Below are 23,774 nucleotides of genomic sequence, written 5' to 3'. Positions count from 1 at the left end.
TAAACAATGGACAGTATATGTGAGATCATCATCTGTGCTCTGCATAGGGCTATGTGTGAATAATAAGCACAATCATTAGCGGACATTTAGAAAATAAAAGCTGCATGTAAACAGGGGTTAAGAGGTCAACTCAGTCATGTAAACATCTTACAGTAATTAAGTCCTTACTCTGATTATTGAAAATAATCACATTATTGGTGTACATGTAAACGTAGTCAGTGTACAGTCACTATTACAGTGTTCCCAACCCAGGCGCTAGCAATTTTGGACCCTATTAAAGAATACGAGGTTGGGCCCCCTACCATACCCATTTCGCACCAAACATACAATTCAACCTAGCTATCCAAAATCTTTGTCTGCAAATTAATAATACAGACCTTTTTTTTGCTATTGTTTTGACCATTATTTTCAGTATTTAGAGACCTACAATGTCTGCAGCTATAAGATGTTTTATTGCGCAAATGTAAATGTAATAGAAAAATACAGTACTAATACAGTAATTAAATATTCAAAGTAAATGCAACATTCTTAAACAAAGATTAAACATACATCTTGTGAATGAACCTGAACCACAAAACCTTCATCTTCATAGATAATCATGCCTTTGACAACCCAGTTAAAGTAATTATTGTGATTTAATGTTTTCTACATACAGTAAAGTCATCCTACATAAGGAAAAGAAAATATTATGTAAAAATATAAACTTGATATGTTTAATATTGAATGTGGAATGTCATGTTAGCGATTTAAATCATAGTGAAATTAATCTTTGAAATCAATCTGTGATTCTCTTTATCACACAATAAGATTTGAAGTCTAGTTTTCACAGCAGAATCTCAGTCACATACTGTATACTTGAGCTGTTACGCACACAACAATAAAATTCTAACATTTAAAAATGGCAAACAACAACAATATATATTTTCTAGAAATTGACCTTCTGCCTTAAATAAGACAGGGTCAAAAATGCTTGATCAAAGCTTGTATAGTCTTTTAAGCAGCATATAGAATGTCTAACAAAAAAACTTAGAGTGAAGTTGGGTTTCTATTATAGAAATAAAGGCTGTTTTTCTTTTAGTGCGAGAAAAACACTTATACAAGCTACATTTTATTTATTTTATATATGCATGCCAAGAAATTTTATTTGAAAATGCTGGACTCAGTATACCATGCAGCACTAAGATTTGTGGCTAATTCCAGCTTTTGTACGCATCACTGTATATTGTATGAAAGTGTTGGTTGGCCTTCTTTGCATAATCGCAGGTTGGAGCATTGGCAGTGTTTCCGCTATATACATTCAACCGTGGCGGCCCGCCACTCCTAAAACATCCCCGCCACGCCTGCGGTTGTGGATAGAAGGGATACAGCAAACGAAATCTCGTTGGATGAGCACTGTTTTATCCTAATCCTTTAACCAAACCCAACTCTAAACACAAAATTTCACACGATTGTAGGATGTATTTGTATCCAATTTAGCCAGAACCGCTGTTTTCATCCTAATAATCCTACCTCCAAATCTAATCCTTAACTTTTCGGCATTTGCTGTATCCCTTCTAGACAAAACCCACAGCGTCAGCTCGCAAAAAGCTACCAAAATGTCCGCTCTGCGAGACTGGCTGTCTAGAAATAAATTCCTTTCTGGATTCGCGTTGTTCACTCATTTATAAATAAATCTTCTAAAATATCATAATTTCCTCCATGGGTTTAGTTTCATGCACAAATAGATTTAAATCAACAGAGGATTATTAAGCTACGTTTCTGTTTTGAGAAATAATAATAAAATAAATAAGCCTATACGAAATATGTTGCACTTAAATAATTATTAAATTGACAAAACGAATAAAGTATTTGAGTTTCTGTTCTTTTTTTGTGACGCGCTCTAAAACCAAACCAGCAGAAAGCACGTCATGTTTTTAATGATTATAAATAAGCACAAGGTTTTCTCCTTATTGTGAGTTTACACAAATAAAAATACATCATTTGAAGTTTCGAATGTTGTTTTACTTTTATCTTTATGACTATAAATTTAGGGTAATTTAAGCTGCAAGGTCATCACGCATATAATGTTCACCGGCGCATATCTACACCAACACAGCGCAGGGCTGCGAGAAAAGACATTATTAAACTTTTGATTTAACATATTATGAGTTTTTTGGACATTCATTTGGAATCACTGTACTCATATTATCAACTTATCGGGCCATTAGTTATTCAAGCTATAAGCGCAGCGCACTGCTGAGCGCTCAGCTGTCAGTCAATCGTCTGTGCTTTAGATTGACACTCACAAAGTTTCACATTAAATAAGATATTTGTCCAAAAACAAAAGGCTAAATACTGAATACTACATATGCGACTGCAAGACATTAATAGTCGAATCTGTTTGTAAGGAAACTTACATTATTCCCATGGAAGAGAAGAACTTTGGTAATAGAAACTTGAGGCAGACGGTGAGACTGCTTTATCTGTTTTCAGACGAAACAGCAGGGTCGGGGTACCCGCGGGTGAACCGCATAAAATTTGATCTAACGGGTGTAATAGGCTATTCGCGTGTCATTTGTATTGTAGATGCAGGTCGGGACTCAATAGACAAGAGTAAAATGCGGGTCTAACATCCAAGACCAAAATTCGACTCGTTTTTAAATGACTCGTGCTTATTTGTGTTTAAGATCTGTCTGAAGACCGGTAAAGGTTTATATATAACTGCGCGATTTGCGGTATGACCGGCTCGGGGTCATAGTCTTTGTCAAATGGTACGGGTGTGAAATAAAATTGCTGCTGATGTCGGATAACTGGTCGGTTGTTCTGTCAATCACAGCGGTGCGGTTTATCAAACAGGACAGCATGACTTTGTAACAGCTCTGTACGCTAAACACGAGGACGAACTTGCAATGCACACTACATTAAAACTACAATGAAATATCCGAACTACGTACGTAGCTGTGTAACGTTTTTTTAAGAAAATACAGTTTAGATAAAACATAGAAAAGCAATATGCTATAAATATAAGGAAAAGTAAATGACAGCGTGAAAATGATAAAAAAATACATGTTAGTTTACTGTAGCCTATATTCTACATTATTTTTTTTTTACATTTATAATCCTCATGGGCGCCCCCTGCCGCCACAGCTGAAAAAAATCCTAGAGGAAACACTGCATTGGTATGTTTTTTTTTTATAAGGCCATAATGTATAAACTGCCTTCTTATTTATGTTCTCTCCTGATTCCTAAAGTCACTACTGGGAAATGTAATCTTAGATTAAATGGACAAATTATGTATGACATTCCCCGAACGCAAACTGTTTTCGGTAAAAGTGCCTTTAAATTTTTTGCCCCATCATTCTGGTACAAACTGCAGAAACATCTTAAATTAGAACATAAAGGATTCTTTCAGTTATGTTAATTTGCCAACTTTTTTTCTCTTTCTCTATGTTTTATGTTGTCTGTTTTTGCTGTATATTTTAATTATGAAACTTTTATACTGCTGTCTTGGCCAGGACTCCCTTGAAAAAGAGATTTTGAATCTCAATGGGATTTTTTTCCTGGTTAAATAAAGGTTAAATAAAATAAAACTATATATTATTTCACAGATAAGTACTGGGTAATAGCAGATACATACTTAGTGTAGGTATACTGTAACTAACTGTCAGTTTTGTATTAAGATCTAGTTCAGCATGGCAGGGTTCTGACAGTACAATGTTTCATGTGGGAGATGCATGGCTTTTGTATTGGTTTATTCTGACCACGCATTTCCCGGGTCTCGTCACTTTTTATCTGATCCCTTACCTGTTATGATTTTCACCTGTTCCTCTCATCAGTTCTCCTTATTCAAAGTTAATTGTTTGTTGTTTGCCCCACCGTATTAAATAAAGTGTTTTGTTACATTTACGTCTGCCCTTGGGTTCGCTTCCTGCTAATTCCTAACACTAACAAGATACAATACTGTACTTACAGATAAATGTACAATATAAGTATTTAGTACTTACAGATAAGTGTGGGTTAATGGCAGGCAATTATAGTGTACATAAATGATATCTAAGAACAAACACTACTTTACTTACAAATTGTATGTACATGGTAAGTACCGGCACATATAGTGTATGTATACTGTAACAAGTAACAATACTGTACTTACAAATTGTATATACATGGTAAGTGTGTGGTACATGCAAACAACTGCAAGTTAATGACACATATAGTGTACTTATATGATTATTAATAACAAACACTACTGGTGAGCCATTTTGTACTCAGTATCTTTATCCTTTTTTGTACCCTTTAAACCCAAGCATTGAATACCATATGCATTAACAACTGCTTACATTCACTAGTAGGTCAATAGTAACTGCATGAAAACCGGACTGTACAATAAAGTGTTGCATTTTACACAGTTATTACACAGGACCTACCACCTAAGATATAGCATAGTATACATATGCCACTGTGAGGCAAAGCCAACCATTGAATACCGTACACATTAACTCCTGTGTAATAACTATGTAGAATGCAACACTTTATTTTATAGTCCTTTTTCCATGCAGTTACTATGGACCTTCTAGTGAAGGTACCCAGTAGTTAATGCATGCATTAGTGCAGAGGTGGGGACAAGTCATACATGGTTAAGTCCAAGCAAATCTCAAGTCTTAACCATCAAGTCTCGAGTCAAGTCTCAAGTCACAGTTCAGATAAATCAAGCAATGAATGATAACACTGTCTTTATTGTATGAATTAGTCAATGTTTTCAAGGAATTAACTGCATTAAAGCTGAAAGTGAACCTTTGTGCCAAAGACAATGTGACATTCTCATAATGCTTTCTGCCTACACATTAGCTTCCATCCTGTCCCAATTTCCCATTTTTTCCAATAACATTGAGTCACCAATCACATTTGACAATAAAACAAGAAAATATTGTCAAACTCAGAAAAATTGAGGTCTTAGAAGAAGACTGTGCATACTTTACTCCTCCTAAATGCAAGCTTTTAAACGCTTTCCACGGTTGAGCAGCATCTATATTTTGACATCTTAACCACTGCATTTATCTCTTAACAGGCTTTTTATACAATCACCCAAGTCATTTCTTACTACATCTGAGACACAAAGAGTGAGACATTACCTACATTTATTCGATTCTGTGATGTGTAAACACGTTCAGGCTCTCCTTTATGATGTTTAACATCATCAAATATGTTTGACATTTGTGCTTCATTTCATTCCCATTGAACAGGTGTATTCATGCTTCACACAGCTTTTCCTGCTGTGATGTTTTCTTCAGTTGCGATTCTTTTGTGAATTCCAAACAACTTATAAACAATTCCCTGGGGATAAACTTTAGCCACCTAATTACTTAGGATTTGTTTTAAGGCTTCCACGAGTTGGTATTAGTTAAATTAGGACATTAACCTTGGTTTTATTTTCCTTATGGTGATAACTGTAGATATGGCTCACAATGAATATAAAAGGAGAGTTTTGCTAATTATATGACTCAGATTGTTATACTATAATGTTTTCTTTAGAACTGTATATTATTTAACTGTATATACAAAGTGTTTGCTTCCAAAACGTGATAAACGCCGTTTAAAAAAAGAGTTCCCACCAAAATCAGTATTTTATCAGGTCAAATTAAATTCTTAATTTTATGCAAAATCCAATATCCGGCATGTTATTCTGTCATCTTTTCTCCCTTTACTCTAAAAACGAGATAAACGCCACTCCTGCTCTGCAGCATGCAAAAAATCTGCTCAACAAATCACAGCGCATTCCACGCATTGTAAACAAACAATGGCGGCACATTGAACACACACAGAATCCTAGTTTTCCTCATCTTGTACTTCGTGATCAACAAACAAACAAAAACACACACATATTAATATGCACAATAGTAGAGATCTTTTTTTTAAATATGATTGTTCATAAAACCAAAGTAAGGGTGAATGTCCACTGAATGTACAAATGTTTTTTACTGGTTTAGCGTGTGGCATTGAGTGCAACATCATACTTTAAGTAATGTATGTATAATGTTAATGTTACCATGTATTTGTTGACATACCTTGCATGATGTTTGCAAATGACTCACATGTTTGCGGATGTTTTTAAAACTTTTTTCAAAGCTAGCTATAAGTAACTTCTGATGCAAGTCTATTTTATTGAACAGCCTAAAGAATTGCATAGTAATCATTCAAAATTTAAATGCCTTTTCTTTCTGAAGTGCTTTAAATGTGATGTGACTCCATATATAATTGCAGAGAAATAATGGTGTCATATATATATATATATATGTCATTAAAGCTCCCTATTTACAGTAAGAGACCAATTTGACGAAGTGGAGCTAAACCTCCTGTGAGGATCTCATCATAACTAATTGATGGCTTGGATGACATGAGGCATGTGGGAGATTAATAAATAGGAGGTAAATTGCTAGCTGTAATAAGTGATAAGATGGACAGCTCAGAGGAAGAGTGATTTATGGCCTATCTTATAGCTGAAAGTCCCATTTCAATTTAGACAATACAATGACTTGAGACAAGAATAGCTTAAACAATTAAACATTTTGTCTTTCTAGCTTGATTTATAGTTTCCATGTACTTTTTAAACCAATATATATTTGATTTTATTAGGGCCATAAATTAAATGTACAGTACGATACAGCAGAATCTTATCATTTTAGTTCCCTTATCAGTCTTCGCGAGGCGGTTCCCAATTCGTTGGTCATGACGTGAGTGACTGACGAATTGGGAACCACGTCGCTGAATGAACTTGGCATCCAGGTATTTGCATCTGTTGGCGACGCCTTGCGGGTATTTAATGCGGAGCAAGTGCATTACCAAATCAGCTTTATTTGCTTTGAAAGCTGGCAGACATCTGCTCTTGAGAAGCTACTTTGATCTAAGTGATCCAAAGAACACTGCTCTGCCTGAAGTTGGTTGGACTCGATGCACCACAGAAGAGGCTCACAGTTTTTTCCACCCTTTAATTTTTCAGTTTTTCAACTTGAGTTTGAGTACTGTATGTGCGTCACCTCTCCCTGTGTGCTTCATCAACTGCACAAAAATCGTTTTTCCCTAAAAGAGCAGCACATTTGAGCTTTGTGTCTTGTTAAAGACAGCCACCCACTCTTGTCACGGTTGGGTGCGTCTTTTTAAAGATGTCACTCCGACCGTGCTCCGTTCCTGGATGTGGTGCCTTCATTGCCCCCCCAGATGGCCACGATCACTGTCTTTCGTGTCTGGGGCTCCAGCATGCAGAGGTGGCGTTTCGTGATAGCTCGTGCCACATATGTGAGGGCATGACTATGGTGAATCTGGGTGTCATTTCTTTGGGAACTGCCAAGGGCGCAGTGACGAAGCTTGCCAAGGATGATCTCCGTATAACGGGGCTGAACCCGTCCGCTGGTTCGTCCAGCGACCCTCAGCGCCCTGGTCCATTGCCAGTGGAGGTTCTGATAGAGACGAACCGCTCATGTTCTATGGTGTCCTCACCCTCTGCCGGGTCTCCACCCTAGACAATGTTCAACGTAACATTGGAGGGGGGGTTGTCAACCTCGGACGCCAATCCGGATCCACTCCCTCCTTCGGGTAGGGTTGCAGAGCCAGCATTTGACCCCGATATGGCAGCCATGCTCGCTCGGGCGGCGCTCAGTTTGGAGTGGACTCAGCCTCCCCCACCCAAACTGTTCCGCCTCAACGACTGGAACTTTGGGGGTACTATGGCTTCTCAGTCCTCACCCCCATGCCTTTCTTCCCCGAGGTGCATGTTGACCAGGCCGTGGAAAACCCTGTTTCAGCCCTATCAGCCTTCACCCCTCACCTCTCTAAACGGTGGAGCTGCCAGGGGGTATACTGTTATCCTGTCAGTGGAACGGCAGGTTGCGATGCAGTTGTGTCCGGCCAGTGTCGCTTCCTGCTGGCGGGACCAGCCTACTCTCCTTTCACAGGCTTGTAGGCAGCTTCAGCCCTGCATGCCATGGAATTGCTGCAGTTCCACCAGGCCAAGGCTCTGAGGGAGCTCACGATTTGGTGGCCTTTACCGAACGTGCCGTCGGTCATGCAATGTCCACCTTGGTGGTCCAGGAGCGCCTTCTCTTGCTGTGCCTGGCAGACATGAAGGATGCCAACAAATCCCAGCTCCTGAATGCTCCAGTTTCCCAGGCCGGACTGTTCAGGGAGACAGTCAAGGAGTTCACCCAGCAGTTCTCCCCAGAAGCAGACTGAGGCCATCGCCCATGCCACGTGGGAAGTGCTGCGCTTCTGCCCCATCGACGTCAGCACCTTAGTCTGCCCCTTGCCGAGGGCACCCTGCAGCGTCAGCTCTACAGAGGAGTGCTGGAGACACACACGGGATCATAACTCATCCTCCATCTCCAGCTCTTCAAAGAAGTCGCGTAGCTACGAACGGGTTCATAACCCATCGTTCTTCCCCTCCTTTATTTCCAGCGAGTGCCTCGAGTGGCTTGAGACCCTTACAAAGTCTCACCTGCTCAGCCTCCCCTCAGCTGACTCAGGTGTTACATTTCACAACACTGCTGTCGATGTGGCCGAAACTCTTCATTTTCATTGACCAAAACGAAACAAAATGTTATAACGTTATTTCGTCGTTTTAGCCATCCCAGCATCTCCGCGCCTCCGCCACCTGACTGCAGATGATCACATGGGTTGTTGGCGCTGCGCAGATCAATCAAAACATAGAAGTCCTGCAAGAGCGAGTAGAAAGCATGCAGGGCAGTCTGCTCTCGTGATGCTTTGATATCATACGCCTGCGTTTGCATATTAACGGTCATTTCAAACAGTGTACGCGGCAACCGCGAGTGTTTAGTTCTTTTTCAGTAGGAGACGTGCGGAAAGCAGAGAAACGGAGTTGGTCCACAAGCCTTGCTCCTGCACCCTTTTACGGACACGACTCTTCATGGCATAAGCTGTTGAAGATAAACATATTTCCACTTAATGCTGCACAAAACGCTTTCACTAAACGAGAAAAGCTGTAGCCGCACGATGATTCCGACGGGGAAGACGCAGCATTTACAGCAAATGTAAAAGAAAAGTTCAAAATAAATCCCGTGCATCACTTTCAGGTCAGTTCAACAAGCCTGTTAAAATGTATAGCTTTGATTTCTGACACCACCTAATCATCTTGCGTGATTTAAATAGTATACAAATTTTACAAAAAACAAACCGTATTACAAATTTATATCATGTAACAGTTGTTTAAATGACATTGTGCTGCGTTGCATTTTAAAGCATTGTAAAGATCTAAAGATATTTGTTGTTTTGTATATGCTAATAACTACAGTTATTTATTATTTTAAATGAACAAAACATACTAGCTGAATGGTTGAGTATTAAATCAATCAAACACCTGTACTATTGAGAACATAACCATACATACCAACTTTTGCTTTTCTTAATAGACATCTGCTGTTTTCTTAAAGCTGACTTTTAATATACTTACAAAAAAAAACATTTAGTAAATCTCCAAAATTGCTTGGATTTATACTGATATGTAAGATCAGCTTGTCACATTAGATTAAGCCAAAGTCCATTAGCTACACAGATGCAGAAATATAAATTATAATATATAATTGCATAGTTGGATAATTGTAGTTTGTGCCTGATGTCAAAATACAAGTATGAATGATAACATTACCATATTTCTATTCTCACACATACTATAGTTGAGTGTGACCCATTTGACCCTGTGTGTGCGTGCGTGCGTGCGTGTGTGTGTGTGTGTGTGTGTGTGTTTGCTTAGACTACTTCTGTTTTGATTTATGTAGACTTTTATGTAGACTCTTACAAACCGTCAAGTCACTCACTCAGAGTATAGTAAAATAAATATCTTGTAAATTTAAATCAGAGCATCTTCCATGTCTGGAATGGATGTATTCTTGAGTCTATAAGGTAACAATAATATGACTTTTGTTTGAAATGGGTTTGGCTAAAAAATATTGTCTAGACTAAAATGTCATCAGTTTTCGTCGACTAAAACTAGACAAAAATAATCATGGATAAGTCTTGACTAAAATAAGACTAAAATGCAAGGACTTTTAGTCGACTAAAACTTGACTAGACTAAAAAGAGTATGAACGTGACTAAAACTATTAAAAACTAAAATAACAGCTTGACACAAAGACTAGACTAAAACTAAAATTAAAACAGGCTGCCAAAAACAACACTATTCACAAAATGACGTTCAAAATGCTGAAGCCCAAATGCATATTTCCATGCATTTGTCCAAACGATTAGTTTGCATCCATCGACATGAAGGACGCGTACGTTCACATATCAATTCTCCCCTTTTTAAAGGGGAAATATTTTAACTATTTTTTATATAAACTTCTATTCTGACTCATCGTCATATAGTATAATGCCATATAATTATGAAAAATAGATATTACCACTAAGATTTTGCTCATTTTGTGCTCAATTCTGTTTACTAACCTATTTTAAAGAAAATGTTCTGAACTTGAGATTCACTTTCTTGCAGAGTTTAGCTTTAACCCTTACCAAACACACCTTTCTGCAATTTTTTGTTTTAGAGGGTATGAAACGACGTCATTTTTCCATGTGACCACGCAGGAGCTCACCTTGTTGAGTGGCAAAACTTTCAATAAAATGGCTGGTTTTTATTGCGGCTGCTGCAAAAATGCCAGTAAAACTGATTATTATCAGTTAAAATTGAATTTAGTTGGCCTTAACAGTGACCCTAGCAACTTGCCAAACAACCAGTAGTCTGTGGACATTGCAATATTGCCAGACATTGCTTTTCCTGACATATATGTTTGTCTTTCCTAACACTATTAAACCATCCCACCTTTGTAGAATACAAGGCTCATTATAATAAATGTTTTTTAATGAAGGCTCACTGACAAAACGTTGCAATTACACATAATAAGAGTATTCATTGCAGTATTTTTATAGGATTTTTTTATCCCAAAATTCTACAAAAAATACCCTGTTTTCCTGAAGAACTTGATTACCATGCTCAGGTGTGTTTAATCAGGGCTGGAGCTAAACTCTGCAGGAAAGTGAATCTCAAGGGCCAGAGTTGAGAACCTTTGTTATAAAGTATTGGCCACTTAATTGTATGTCATGTATTGTGCAGTGTTAAATAGAGTGATGCACTATTGTACTGATGTTCTCAGAGCTCTTTCAGCAGACAGACAGGTTCTCACTCAGATTGTATCGTAAACTGATTAAGTGTTTTTGGATTGGCTCATATGACTGATTGAGAGATGGCCTTAGTGCCCTCATCCACCCTGATTAAGGTATCTTTCTTTTATTGATTTTCTCCCTCAAACCATTTAATTTAAAATGTTCTTTTAATGTTTATTAACATTTCTGAATTATGTTTGCCCTGAAGCAATTGGCCGGTCCTGGCCAATTTGCTGCCCTAGGCAAGATTTTACCTGGTGCCTCTAGAATCACAGACAATTGTGTTCCAATCATTTTGTTCATAAACTTACACAGAAACAAACTGCACAGCTTTGTCTTGTTTTTATTTATTTTGTAAATATTTTGGAAACACAAACAAACACGCGCGCGCACACACACACACACACACACACACACAGAATTCAGCGAACGTCAAGAACAAGAAAACAGAAAAAAAAAATCAGACCGAGACGTGCGATTTAAATAACGTTACACGGAGCATGTTTAAATTTCAATGTTTCTGTCCAGAAATACCAACTTGTTCACTTTGTCTGGTATTAATAAGCTGCACATTGTAGTGCTGGCTGCTCGCTGCGGTGCTGAAGACACGCTCTGACGGAGTACTGGTGGCACATATGCACAGATATTTACGTGCAACCTAAAAACCTAGTAAATTATCTTTATATTAATGCATTTAATGTAATTATTATTAACATTATACAGGTCAAATAATGTATTTCTCATGATTTTAATGGGCTATGTATAATGCTTTTTAGTTAAAAAAAAAATACCACCTTGAAAGCATTTTTGCTTTATGAACATGCAAGAAAAATTGTTGTTTTATTAATGACTGAAATAATTAGCAGCATTTCTTGTAAGTCTCATGTTATAATCCACATATTTTATTTAACAGAGCAATAAATGTTTTATTCAAAAACTGAAAATTATGTAGATTTACAGAACATTGGCCCTCATTTATCATTCTTGCGTAGAAACGGGCGTATATGTTGGCGTAAGATTATGCTTACACTCCTCTCACCGCCTGATTTATGAAACTGTGCGTACCATTGATATTCAGGTGTACGCAATATCTGCCCTTCATAAATGCTGCGGCCGAAAACGAGCGTCATTAGAATAACAAGCCCATATAAATTCAAGTCTCCGCCTCCCCCACGCCCTCATTTTACGCCATTGACACACGAAAGACGGCAAAGAAGAGAATCCGGGGAAGTGAAAAGAAACAAAATTGTTTTATTTGGCAGTTTAAAGAGTGGGATTAAAGACACATTAATAATTGGATGACAATTTGTAATATTCTTATTATTATTTTTATTATTAATTGATATTTAGAAGAATAATTATTTATTATTATTATTATTTACTGTTGCCTACATCTAAATTCTATGTCTGCTTAATGGTTCAGTTAATTTTTTTTATATAATATTTTAAAATGATGTAGTAACTTTTGTAGTGTGTTGTTCTGTATTTACATACAGTTGTTTGTTAGCTGTATCTTAGATCCAGTTTGATACGGAGCTCCGGATATAATTCAAATTAACAATTTGTTTCCACGACATCCACATGTTTTAGCTAAGCTAATTCATAATTTGAAGTAATAATAATTGTAATAGTAATTACGAAATATTCTAAATATTATAATAATTAATTCCAAGGAACAAACTGTTGAATATTGGGAACAAATTCTAAATTTATGGCCATACTTTAGACTAAATAAGAAAAAGAAGTGTCCATAGCATAAAAAATTATTCGTGGCCATAATTTTGTCCGCATGTCATCATGATCGGATTTACGGCTTCATTCAACACTTCAAGCATTTTACCTTACCTCATCTGTATTTATTTATCATCGAATGGAACCATGTTTTCGTAGCACATCCTTGTGCTTTCTTGCAATGTGCCGCTTCAGATTCCAGGAAGAATATTTGCTAACTCTTTACAGTCTCTCCGCAGTCCCTTTCAATTTTTTCTTCCTGCTCAATCTTAACTTTGATTTTTACTTTACATTTATGTATAAGGCTTGAATTCCATTACTTATTGCTAGACGTTTTTACAGATTCTCGAACTAGCAAATTATCAAAGGGCGTTCTGGGTTCAACGAGCGGTGCTGAGGGAGCGGAATTTTCGGAAAGGCGCTTTGATGGTAATATTACCGCACCGCTCAACGCTCCGCTCCCACTAAGCTCCGTTCACATGCTCGCTCTGAAACATCAGGTAAAGCGCACAGGCTCTCAACTGAAGGAATACATATGCATACAAATCAAATGCTTTGGTAAAGTCTCACAAATTAAACATTGAACATTGTTGCATAAAAATAAACACTGAAGTTTATAATTACTATGTTTTTTACAGTGGGTCATAATATATCATATATTTTAGTTTGTCAGTACGTTTTGTGGTGTTAGGAAGTTTTTGCGCATTTCTGCACTAACTCAAAATGTGCGTACACCACCTCCTGAGCTGGCGTAGGATTTGAGCGTGCCGTACGCCAACGTCCATATTGATAAATCTCAAAGTCACCGTGGTTTTGGGTGTACGCAAGGTGTACGCTGGAAATTTGGTGTACGCACTTTTGATAAATGAGGGCCATTGTCTGTAGATTAACAGAACATTGTCTGTAGCCTTTAGGGACACTTCAATCCGCCTATGAAACGCAACAATGGTGACAATCAACAACAAAGCTTCATGCCGCAATGCATGCTGGGTAACAGGATTGTAGAAAACTATTTCTTACATTTACTGTCACCATTGTTGAGTTTTGTATCCAAAGTGTTGATGTCTCTCTGAAGCAAAAAAATACAGCAATCTTATTAAATACAGTGTGTTTTAGACTGGCATAGAGTGTCACTTTCATACATTTCAGTTCTTTATTCTTATTTTATCATTTAATTTTTAAATGTTAGCCAGCATAACATAAAAACAATCAAGTTTAGATGACATGATAGATTTTTCTCCTCCTTCAAACAATGAAGTTGCACTTGCTAAAAGCAAAAAACACTGTTGCAATTGCTAAAAGCGCAGAGTTAGTTCTGTAAAGGTCAAGGGACAAATGCCAAACAAGTTAACAAACTAAAGGGAACACTATAGTGGTGACTTCAAAAGAATCTAAAACAAACGCAACCTGTAGATTTAATGTGATAAATTTTGTGGTAAATATCCATTTGACTTACACATCACGTCAGAAAGAAGATTTGTCTACTAAATCACATGTGTGGATGCTGGAATAGTTGAACACTTGTATCTTGTTCTGACAGCCATGTTTAGAAAATAACTCTGCAAGCAAGTTGTGCTTTTAGGTTTCAAACAGAGATGGTGATAGAGAGGCTAAAGTGAAAGATTGCAGCAGGGGTTATTGCACCCATAATGCAAGATGTTATTAAAAAAACAGGTAAAACGCCTGTAAAACATAAATACGGAAAATTCCTTTATATTTATACAGTACTTTGGTCGTTTTTTACGGATTTTTGAGTGTACAATAATCCTTGGGATTTTGCAGACATTGATCCTCGCACATTTCATCAAAATGTGTATTAATGCACCTTGCACACTTGGGAGTAAATAAAGAACGAATGCCTAACGCCTTAAAAAGTCATAATAAAAATACTCTTGTTTGATTGGACAGCAGCACACAGTGCATGGGGGGAGTACAGTTATTTATTTTATTTAATGTTTATTTGACAGGGACAAATGCATAAAACATTGCTTTATAAAAAATACAAAGTAGATGCCATGCATACAGGTTTATAGCCAAGACTAATTTGCAACCCCTGTCCCTGGTTAGGCTTGTAAGTTTAAAACAGAGATTACAGAGTATTGAAGCACAAATTTATAACTATTGTTGAGTTCAGTTCAAATTCAAATAAATATATTAAATTAAGCTAAGTCGGGGCCCATCAAAGGGGTAAGCCCCTACGCACAGCGGGGGTGTCCCCTACGCCAGTGCCCTCACCTCTGTCCTGTGACAGTTTTTTGCAGCATCCCTTCTCCACCCCATTGCCTCATTCTTAGCTAGTACATCTATCCCAGTTAAATGGGGGTAGTACTCTGAGTTTCAGGCTAAAATTTCGAGCTCGAAGCCCTCCCCTCGGACAGCATGCCAATATTCTTTATCTCATTCCTTTTTGATTACATGTTAATGTCAACTCGTGAACATACCTTACAAAAAACAACACTGGTGTGCATTGTGAGACAAATCAATAGCACTGATATATTTTAAGATATTTGAGTTCAAGATGTTTTTAAATAAAGGCAGCTCAAGCATGCTTTTAAATTTGAGACCAGGATAAACCCTGTGTACTTATTGGTTGGATGAACTACAGGTTAATGCAGGTTTGTGTGTTTTCAGTTTGTCAGAAACACAGTCTTGGGTGCAGATGGCAGAAGTTCATCAGACCAGCAGTCAGATGGCAGAGCGGGACCCTCTCCCGAAAGACAAGCAGACTCAAAGACAATCCTTGCACCTCTGATCACGGAGAGAAGGAGCTCCCCGAACAATATTCAGACATCCATCAACACCCTTGAGAGACATTTGAAGTTTTATAAAAACGTCTGAAGTAACTCTGAAAACACCTCAAATCATCGACTTACAGTACATTTACTCTATACATTTTCTGTTATTAATTGGTGTGTCTGTGTGTCCACCAGGAAATGAACCCATGACCTCTGCACTGCTAGCACAATGTTCTACCAACCAAGCTACAGGAACTTAAATGAAAAATGCCTAAATCTCGAAAGACTTGTACAGAAGTCTTCTGAACCTGTGAGATAGCTTTGTGTGAGAAACCAAATTAAATTTCATGAAGGCTGAAACTGAGAAATCCTCCACTTCACCATAGCTCTCAGGAATTCTATTTTGCAGATGTAAGGCATTTTAATAAGTTATGAGAGACATGCTAATTAAGTGCCCCATTAAACCTGTCACAAGACGTGCTGACACACCATTTTTAAATATAGGTAAATACACATGATTTCCAGGTAATAAACTGAAGGTTTGTCTAGATCATATCTAGATTTCACCCTAAAATCAAATGCGCAAAATAAGAAATATAAGCCAATATCATTGCCACAAGACCACACGAGTGGTCCTCTGGGCTGTCAGAGGTGTCCCATACACTAGTGTTTTCAATAGTGTCTTGTGAAGAAAAGTAAAGTACCTAACTATACATCAATATAGCGATTTTACTGCTTTAAAAATAGATTTTAACCGAACTGAAACAGTATCTGTTGAGATGTACTTTTGAAATAAATGAAAGAAATGAGAGTGGGGGAAAATGTGGATGTATTACAGTAATGTAATATTTGGGGGCTGATATGTGAGATTTACCCAAAAAGAACCAGTGAAATACATGTATAATGCTATACATGTACCGAAAATCAGAATGAGGAAGAAAGGGTATTTAAGTGACTTTGAACGTGGCAGGGTTGTTGGTGCCAGATGGGCTTGTCTGAGTATTTCAAAAATTGCTAATCTACTGGGATTTTCACGCACAACCATTTCAAGGGTTTACTGGAAAATATCCAGTAAGTGGCAGTTGTGTGAAAAAAATGCCTTGTTGATGTCAGAGGAAAATGGGCAGACTGATTTGAGATGATAAAAGGCAAAAGTAACTCAAATAACCATACGTTACAACCAAGGTAGGCAAAATATAATCTCTGAATCCACAACACATTGAACCTTGAAGCAAATGGGCTACATCAGCAGAAGACCACACTGGGTCCCACTACTGTCAGCTAAAAACACGAAATTGAGGCTACAATTGGCACTGGTTCACCAAAATTTGGACTATAGAAGATTGAAAAAAAAATGTTGCCTGGTCTAATGAGTCTCGATTTTAGCTGCGCCATTCAGATATTAGAGCCAGAAATTGCCATAAACAAAATGAAAGCAAGGATCCATCCTGCAATGTATCAACGGTTCAGACTGGTGGGGGTCTTCTAATGGTGTGGGGGATATTTTCTTGGCACACTTTGGGTCCCTTATGGTGCTTTTCCATGCATAATACCCCACAGGTTGGGTCAGGTCTGGTCAGCTCACATCACTTTGGCTTGGTTAGCTTTTCCTTTGATTTTAGTAACACTTTCGGAGTGGGAGAGATTATAGGCGTGACGTTATATTTGCGCTGCCTACTGCTGTGACATCATAGAAGTGAGAGCGTCAATGTACATTCCCATACATTTATTTTTTTTCTCAGTTCACCACAAAATTAAAATTGACCACCACAAATAGATGTTTGCAAATCGCCTTTATCACTACCTCTGATTCACATAAGTTTCTGTACAAACACTGGTGGCTTCAGTCGACACGCTCCGCAGAGCCTCATTTAAGTTGCATTTAAGCAAATATGCGGACTTGCGCATCGCGAATGTGCTGCCACAAACTGCAAGTCTGGAAAAAACTGTTATGGTGTTTGTGATTCTCAACCTGTGGATGTTTTTCATTGCTAAAAGGGAGTTGTGGAATTTACAGCAAAGCACAAATGACAATAGTTTTACTCGAGACAGCGTAAGCTAGAATAAAGGTAAAACTAATCTTTTACATTATCGCGATGATGCTGGTAGTGATGATTCTCTCAGATCAATCAGTGTTTTTTGTGTCACGTTTTGGTATCAGCTCGGGTCGCTTGAAACCCCAAACGAGGTGGTACTACAAAAAGTATTGTGTACTACGTACTGCACCCAGTGGAAAAGCCCTCAAAAGTAAGTTTACCCGACCCAAACCAAACCGTGGGGTACTATACAATGGAAAAGCACCATGAGGACCAACTGAGCATTGTTGAAATGCCACGGTCAGTGCAGGTTGATGTAAGTTTTTGAATAATGGACTTTGCATGTAACGTAATCATGACAAAAATATGATGTATTGGGGTTGATAGGATGCACGAGTGTTGCTGCGATTATGCACAAAGGGAACTTCTGGTCTGTGTTTTTTATCAGTCTGGCTAGTGAGTAAACTTGAAAAAAGTTTTGGTTTCCTAAAGACGAGGAGACAGTGAGCATAGATCACTGCTGTGTGGATTTGGCAACCAGGCAAGAATGTAAGGACCTGTAGCCAACATTGTATACATTTATTTTACACAGTAACGTTAGCTCAGTGTAATGGTTGATACGCTTTAGCTATGATTTGAAGAAGGTCATTTACTTTATATTTTTTTCTTGTTCTCTAAAGGGACTCTGATGTTATTGTTTCTTTGAGGAAGTTTTCCGAAGGTTACGTTTGGGAAGTTACTGTATATAAAGAAATTTACAAAAAGGCATAACATTGATCTTTTCACCTCCTTATTGAGGGATAATGAAGAATTTAATCCTAGAACCTTCTCCAAATGTACCTTCAAAACACAAACTGTATTAGGGCAAAATTGCTTGGTCATATTTTATTCAAATAAAAAACAGTCATGTCTGATTCTTTTGACAGTGTTTTTATTTGGTGAAGATATTCCACGTGTTCTTTGTTAAACTTCACACATATTTTTTTCCAAGCTGCAATCTGTTATATTTAAAGATAACAAAAATCAGATATTGAATTTACTGTCAAACATATGCATTAACAGTACACTGGCCAAGTTGTTTCTTAAATGAACTGATGGTTTAAATTAAATGATTGGATTGCTATCCATCTTTAATGGCCCTCATTTATCAAAAGTACGTACACCAAATTTCCAGCGTACACCTGGCGTACACCCAAAACCACGGTGACTTATCAATATGGACGTTGGCGTATGGCAAGCTCAAATCCTATGCCAGCTCAGGAGGTGGTGTACGCACGTTTTGAGTTAGAAAATGCACAGAGAAAATTGACTAACACAACAAAACGCACTGACAAACTAAAATTGTATATGATATATTATGACCCTGTAGAAAAACAATTATAAAGTAATTATAAATGTAAGTGTTTTTTTTTTTGTGCAACATGAACTGTTTAATTTGTGTGACTTTACCAACGCATTCGATTTGTATGCATATCTATTCCTTCAGTTGCGAGCCTGTGCGCTTTAACTGACGTTTCAGGGCAGAGCATGTGAACGAGCTCAGCACCGCTCGTTGAACCCAGAACGCCCTTTGATATTTTGCTAGTTCGAGAATCTGTAAAAACGTCTAGCAATAAGTTATGGAATTCAAGCCTTATACATAAATGTACAGTAAAAATCAAAGTTAAGATTGGACAGGAAGAAAAAAATTGAAAGGGAGTGCGGAGAGACTGTAAAAGTTAGCAAATATTCATCCTGGAATCTGAAGCGGCACATTGCAAGAAAGCATGTGAAAGGATGTGCTACGAAAACATGATAATGCATCAAAAGGTAAGCTAGTAACATACCATTCGATGATAAATAAATGCACCTGGATAGGTAAGGTAAAATGCTTGTGTTGAATGGAGCACTAAATCCGATCATGATGACATGCGGACAAAATCATGGCCACGAATTATCTTTTATGCTACATTACGGACACTTCTTTTTCTTATTTAGTCTAAAGTATGGCCATAAATGTAGAATTTGTCCCAATATTCAACAGTTTGTTCCTTGGAATGAATTATTATAATATTTCGGAATTACTATTACAATTATTATTACTTCAAATTATGAATTAGCCTAGTAAAACATGTTGATGTCGTGGAAACAAATTGTTAATTTGAATTATATCCGAAGCTCCGTATCAAACTGGATCTTAGCTAACAAACAACTGTATGTAAATACAGAACAACACACTACAAAAGTTACTATTAACTATTATTTTAATATTTTTTTTTTTTAAACTTAACCAAACCATTAAGCAGACATAGAATTTAGATGTAGACAACAGTAAATAATAATAATAATAATAAATAATTATTCTTCTAAATATCAATAAGCGTCATTAATAATAAAAATAATAATACAAATATTATAAATTGTCATGCAATTATTAATGTGTCTTTAATCCCACTCTTTAAACTCCCAAATAAAACATTTTGGTTTGTGTCAATGGCGTAAAATGAGGGTGTGGGGGAAGCGGAGACTTGAATTTATATGGGCGTGTTATTCTAATGACGATCGTTTTCAGCCGCGGCATTTATGAAGGGCAGGTATTGCTTACACCTGAATTTTAAAGGTACGCACAGCTTCATAAATCAGGCAGTGAAGGGAGTGTAAGCATAATCTTACGCCAACATATACGGACGTTTCTACGCAAGAATGATAAATGAGGGCCAATGTGTCTCGGAGAAGAATTTACACTTAAAGGGGACAGAGAATGAAAAACCTTTTTTACCTTGTCTTTGTTGAATAATGGTAGTCTACCCGCATTCACAAACATACAAAAAGTGCTAGACATGCTAAACATCTCAGTCTCATAGAAATTCCTCTTTTAGAAATGTCAGCCAGAAAACGGCCCAATCTGAAAAACTGATGCTTATGACATCACAGGCATCTCACTGCCCCTCCACTTTTAAATAATTGGCTACATTTTTTGAGTGGCAGCAAAGTCAGCCAATCAGTAATGAGATTGCAAGCTAACCCAGGGGGAGCCAAATAGGTGCAAAACCACTTGTTTAACCCTGGGATCTAAGGGGTTTTTAGGGCCCTGGAGAAGTTTTGACCTGCACTGACATTTGTGCTTTTTTCAGTTGCTTAAAAACATAATAATGGCAAAAGTCTTATAACACTGTGTTCAGTACGTTCGGGGCTACTATATTATATGATTAACATGTATGCACATGTTTGTATTTTTTAGAGAAAAATGTTTATTTTGTGACCACGCGGTTTTTTAAAAAGAAAAAAATTTAAGTGACTGATTTAAGTCCACAAAACCCATACTAAACATGTTTTCCCAAGACTTTTCAAAACAGGATCTAGTAGTCTTTACTTTAAAATGATGTGAAAATCATTCTGCTTACTCATTCATATTGATTTACAATTTCAAAGTCACTTTTTGGTTAGGAAGGCAATATGCAAGGAGGCTGGAAGCTCTTGAATAATCTGTGATTGACACTTGCATAATGAGCTGCATAATGAGCCTTTAGGCAGTAAGACAACGCCATTATTGTTACGTGTTTGTTTGTGAAAGCAACACAAAAGAAATGCCTTTCCATGCATGATCCTGCGTTAAATAAACTTTATATGCAGAGATATTCATGAATAAACAAGGTTTTAGATGTGTTTAGATGCTTCTTAATACAAAATGCGTCAAATATGAGGAATTGTGTGTTTGTGTGTGCGTTTGGCCGTTGATCGCGTCTGACGGAAGCACAAAGAAAAAATTAGCATCTGGAGATAAATTTTATTTACAGGCAAGAGTAAACAAGTAAATGTAATGTTTACAATTGTATCTTTTATAAGAATACCACAAAGCGCGTCAAATATGAGGCATCGTGTCTTTGTGTGTGCGTTTGGACATTGATCCCGTCTCAATGACGAAGCACACACACTCCTGTCTGTCTGAAGATAACTTTAGGCGCGAGTAAATGTGATGTTTGCAATCGCATCTTTTATAATGATACCACAAAGGCCTTAAATATGAGGCATTGTATGTTTGTGTGTGCGTTTGGACGTCAATCACGTCACTGTTTGATGAAGCACACACACTCATGTCTGGAGATAACTTATCTCCAGACGTGAGTATAACAGTCACGAGTAAAGTAGATGTCATGTTTCCAGCACTCGGATTAAAACTCTACACATCACTGAATGGCTGCAGAGACGTAGTCTCCATTGACTGTGGGATTGACTAATGAATATGGATGATCTCTGCTCTTCTCTTCAATGGAGCGGGGCGTGGCTCATTATAGATAATGAAGTAACAGTAGAAAGACGGTACATCTCCCACTTCTAATACAGTTAACAATGAATTACAATATTTGTTTTCGATATCACTTACATCTTCCAACAGCTGACATTCCCAGCATTATGTAGACATTTATCTTTTGTTTCTATGACAAGTATTCGTTAAGTTACAGTTCATTTTTCTGACATGTTTCTGAAAGGACTTCACTGAGGGAGAGAGAACAAAACGCGCATCATGTCATTCTGTTTTTATTGGGAGGGGACAGAAAAAAACTAGAAACTTTAACGTTTTAAATGATGTATAAATCATATCTGTATGTCAAAAATCAGCAGAGTTATCTAAGTCTCTTTGCGGAGTTATTGAAAAATAAAGAGTTTGCGGCGCCCGCGCCACCGTCAACCCCAGAGTGTTAAAATCCCCCACCCCAAAAGAGCTATCTGAGAGAGGTTTTAGGAAGCTTCTAAGGCATTACAGACCCAAACAAAGAAAAATTTGTCTACATGTCACATCACCGAACAAGGATAAATACCCCGTTCAATCATTCTATGTCACCTTTAATCTTTTCATGCTTGCAGGTCAAGCTATCTGATCAATAATAACACATTAGTGTAAATACCTACTAAGGTCACACATATGGAGCACAATGAATCTGCTATTAAAGGACTGACCAAGTTTTATTTACTGTAGTGAATTTTTGTATTCTTCTTCCAGGGCCAAACCTAACTAGTTTCATAAAGTCCTGAGTCTTTTCAGAGCTTATGCTGTGAGGTAGAAGCTAATAAGACTCTTGATTGCTCACTGACGCAATGTGAATACGGACGGTGTATAAACCACACACCTGCCTGGCCTACTTAAAGAGTGATGCTTACTGGAACTACTTCAGTGCACACGCTCAGCTGCAACATCTTCTCAAATTCATAGTGGCTAAAATAAGTCTTTATGCCCTTATAAAGGTATAATAGGTAAATCAGCTATTATAATAGTGTATGTAATGGGTTGTTGTATTTATGAGCTGGTAAATTGAGTTTAAGACATCTGGGGCCTCATTTATAAAAGGGCGACGTAGGAACTTTCCTACATTTCATCTAAGACAATTTCTGAAATGATCGTACGTGTGATTCAGAGAAAAGGAACGTACGCACAAAAAAACATGCGTACGCCTCTTTTCCAGATGTGCGGTTTATAAATCAGAAATGATCTTGAAATAGTGCGTAGCTGAATGCTCTTAGAACTCCGCCTTGTAAACACCCCTAGTTTAATTCATTAGCATATAAATACTAAATTATCAAAGCCAAATTCTCTGACTGCTACAATGGTGAGTGGTAAAAAAAAAACATCTTTGTTGTTGATTGCCTATAAGTTTTTAATATTTCTAAATTATAACATGGAAACTTTGTTGACATCACTCGGGTTAAGGCGATTATTCACGTGTTTTATTGTACAGTACAATAAGGTTCTTTAGTTAACATACGTTAATGTATTAACTAACATGAACAAACCATGAGCAATACATTTGTTACAGCATTTATTCATCTTTGTTGATGTTGGTTAATAGAAATAAAGATTTAGGGCCCTATCTTGCACCCAGCGCAATCGACTTTGTCAGTGACGCATGTATCATTCGTATTTTGCACCGGCGCACAGAGGGGTTTTTCCCTCCACCGACGCACGTCGGCAAACTAGGGAATTAACTTGCGCTCCCTGGGCGGTTCAGCGCAAAAAAGAGGCGTGTTCCGGCGCAAACCATCCCTGATGCTATTTTGCTGTTTTAAAAAACAATTGCGCCACTGACCAGAAAAAAAAAGTTTAAAGTCAGTGGCGCGTTGCGCGTTGTTCATTATGCTATTTTAAGGGCGCATG

The 23,774-nt window shown here is 37.5% G+C and overlaps 1 protein-coding gene across 5 annotated transcripts in view; it reads left to right on the top strand.

Annotated features, from left to right (window-relative positions):
* The window catches only part of mlip (muscular LMNA-interacting protein), a 96,914-nt gene extending 78,356 nt beyond the window's left edge, over positions 1–18,558 (top strand). For 4 of the 5 annotated variants that reach the window (XM_065249365.1, XM_065249359.1, XM_065249352.1 and 1 more), the window contains 2 exons: positions 15,505–15,705; positions 15,804–18,558. In XM_065249365.1, coding sequence (XP_065105437.1) covers positions 15,505–15,705; positions 15,804–15,818 — 216 coding nt within the window. In that variant the 3' untranslated portion in view covers positions 15,819–18,558. Of the gene's footprint in view, positions 1–15,504; positions 15,713–15,803 lie in introns of all 5 variants that reach the window. The other variant, XM_065249344.1, reaches the window with a different exon arrangement.
* The last annotated feature ends 5,216 nt before the right edge of the window (positions 18,559–23,774 follow it).

The sequence above is a fragment of the Paramisgurnus dabryanus genome, chromosome 20 (assembly GCF_030506205.2).
Source record: "Paramisgurnus dabryanus chromosome 20, PD_genome_1.1, whole genome shotgun sequence".
NCBI classification, from domain to species: domain Eukaryota; kingdom Metazoa; phylum Chordata; class Actinopteri; order Cypriniformes; family Cobitidae; genus Paramisgurnus; species Paramisgurnus dabryanus.
Note: the sequence above shows the minus strand (reverse complement) of the source record. Positions and strands in the feature narration are given on the sequence as shown.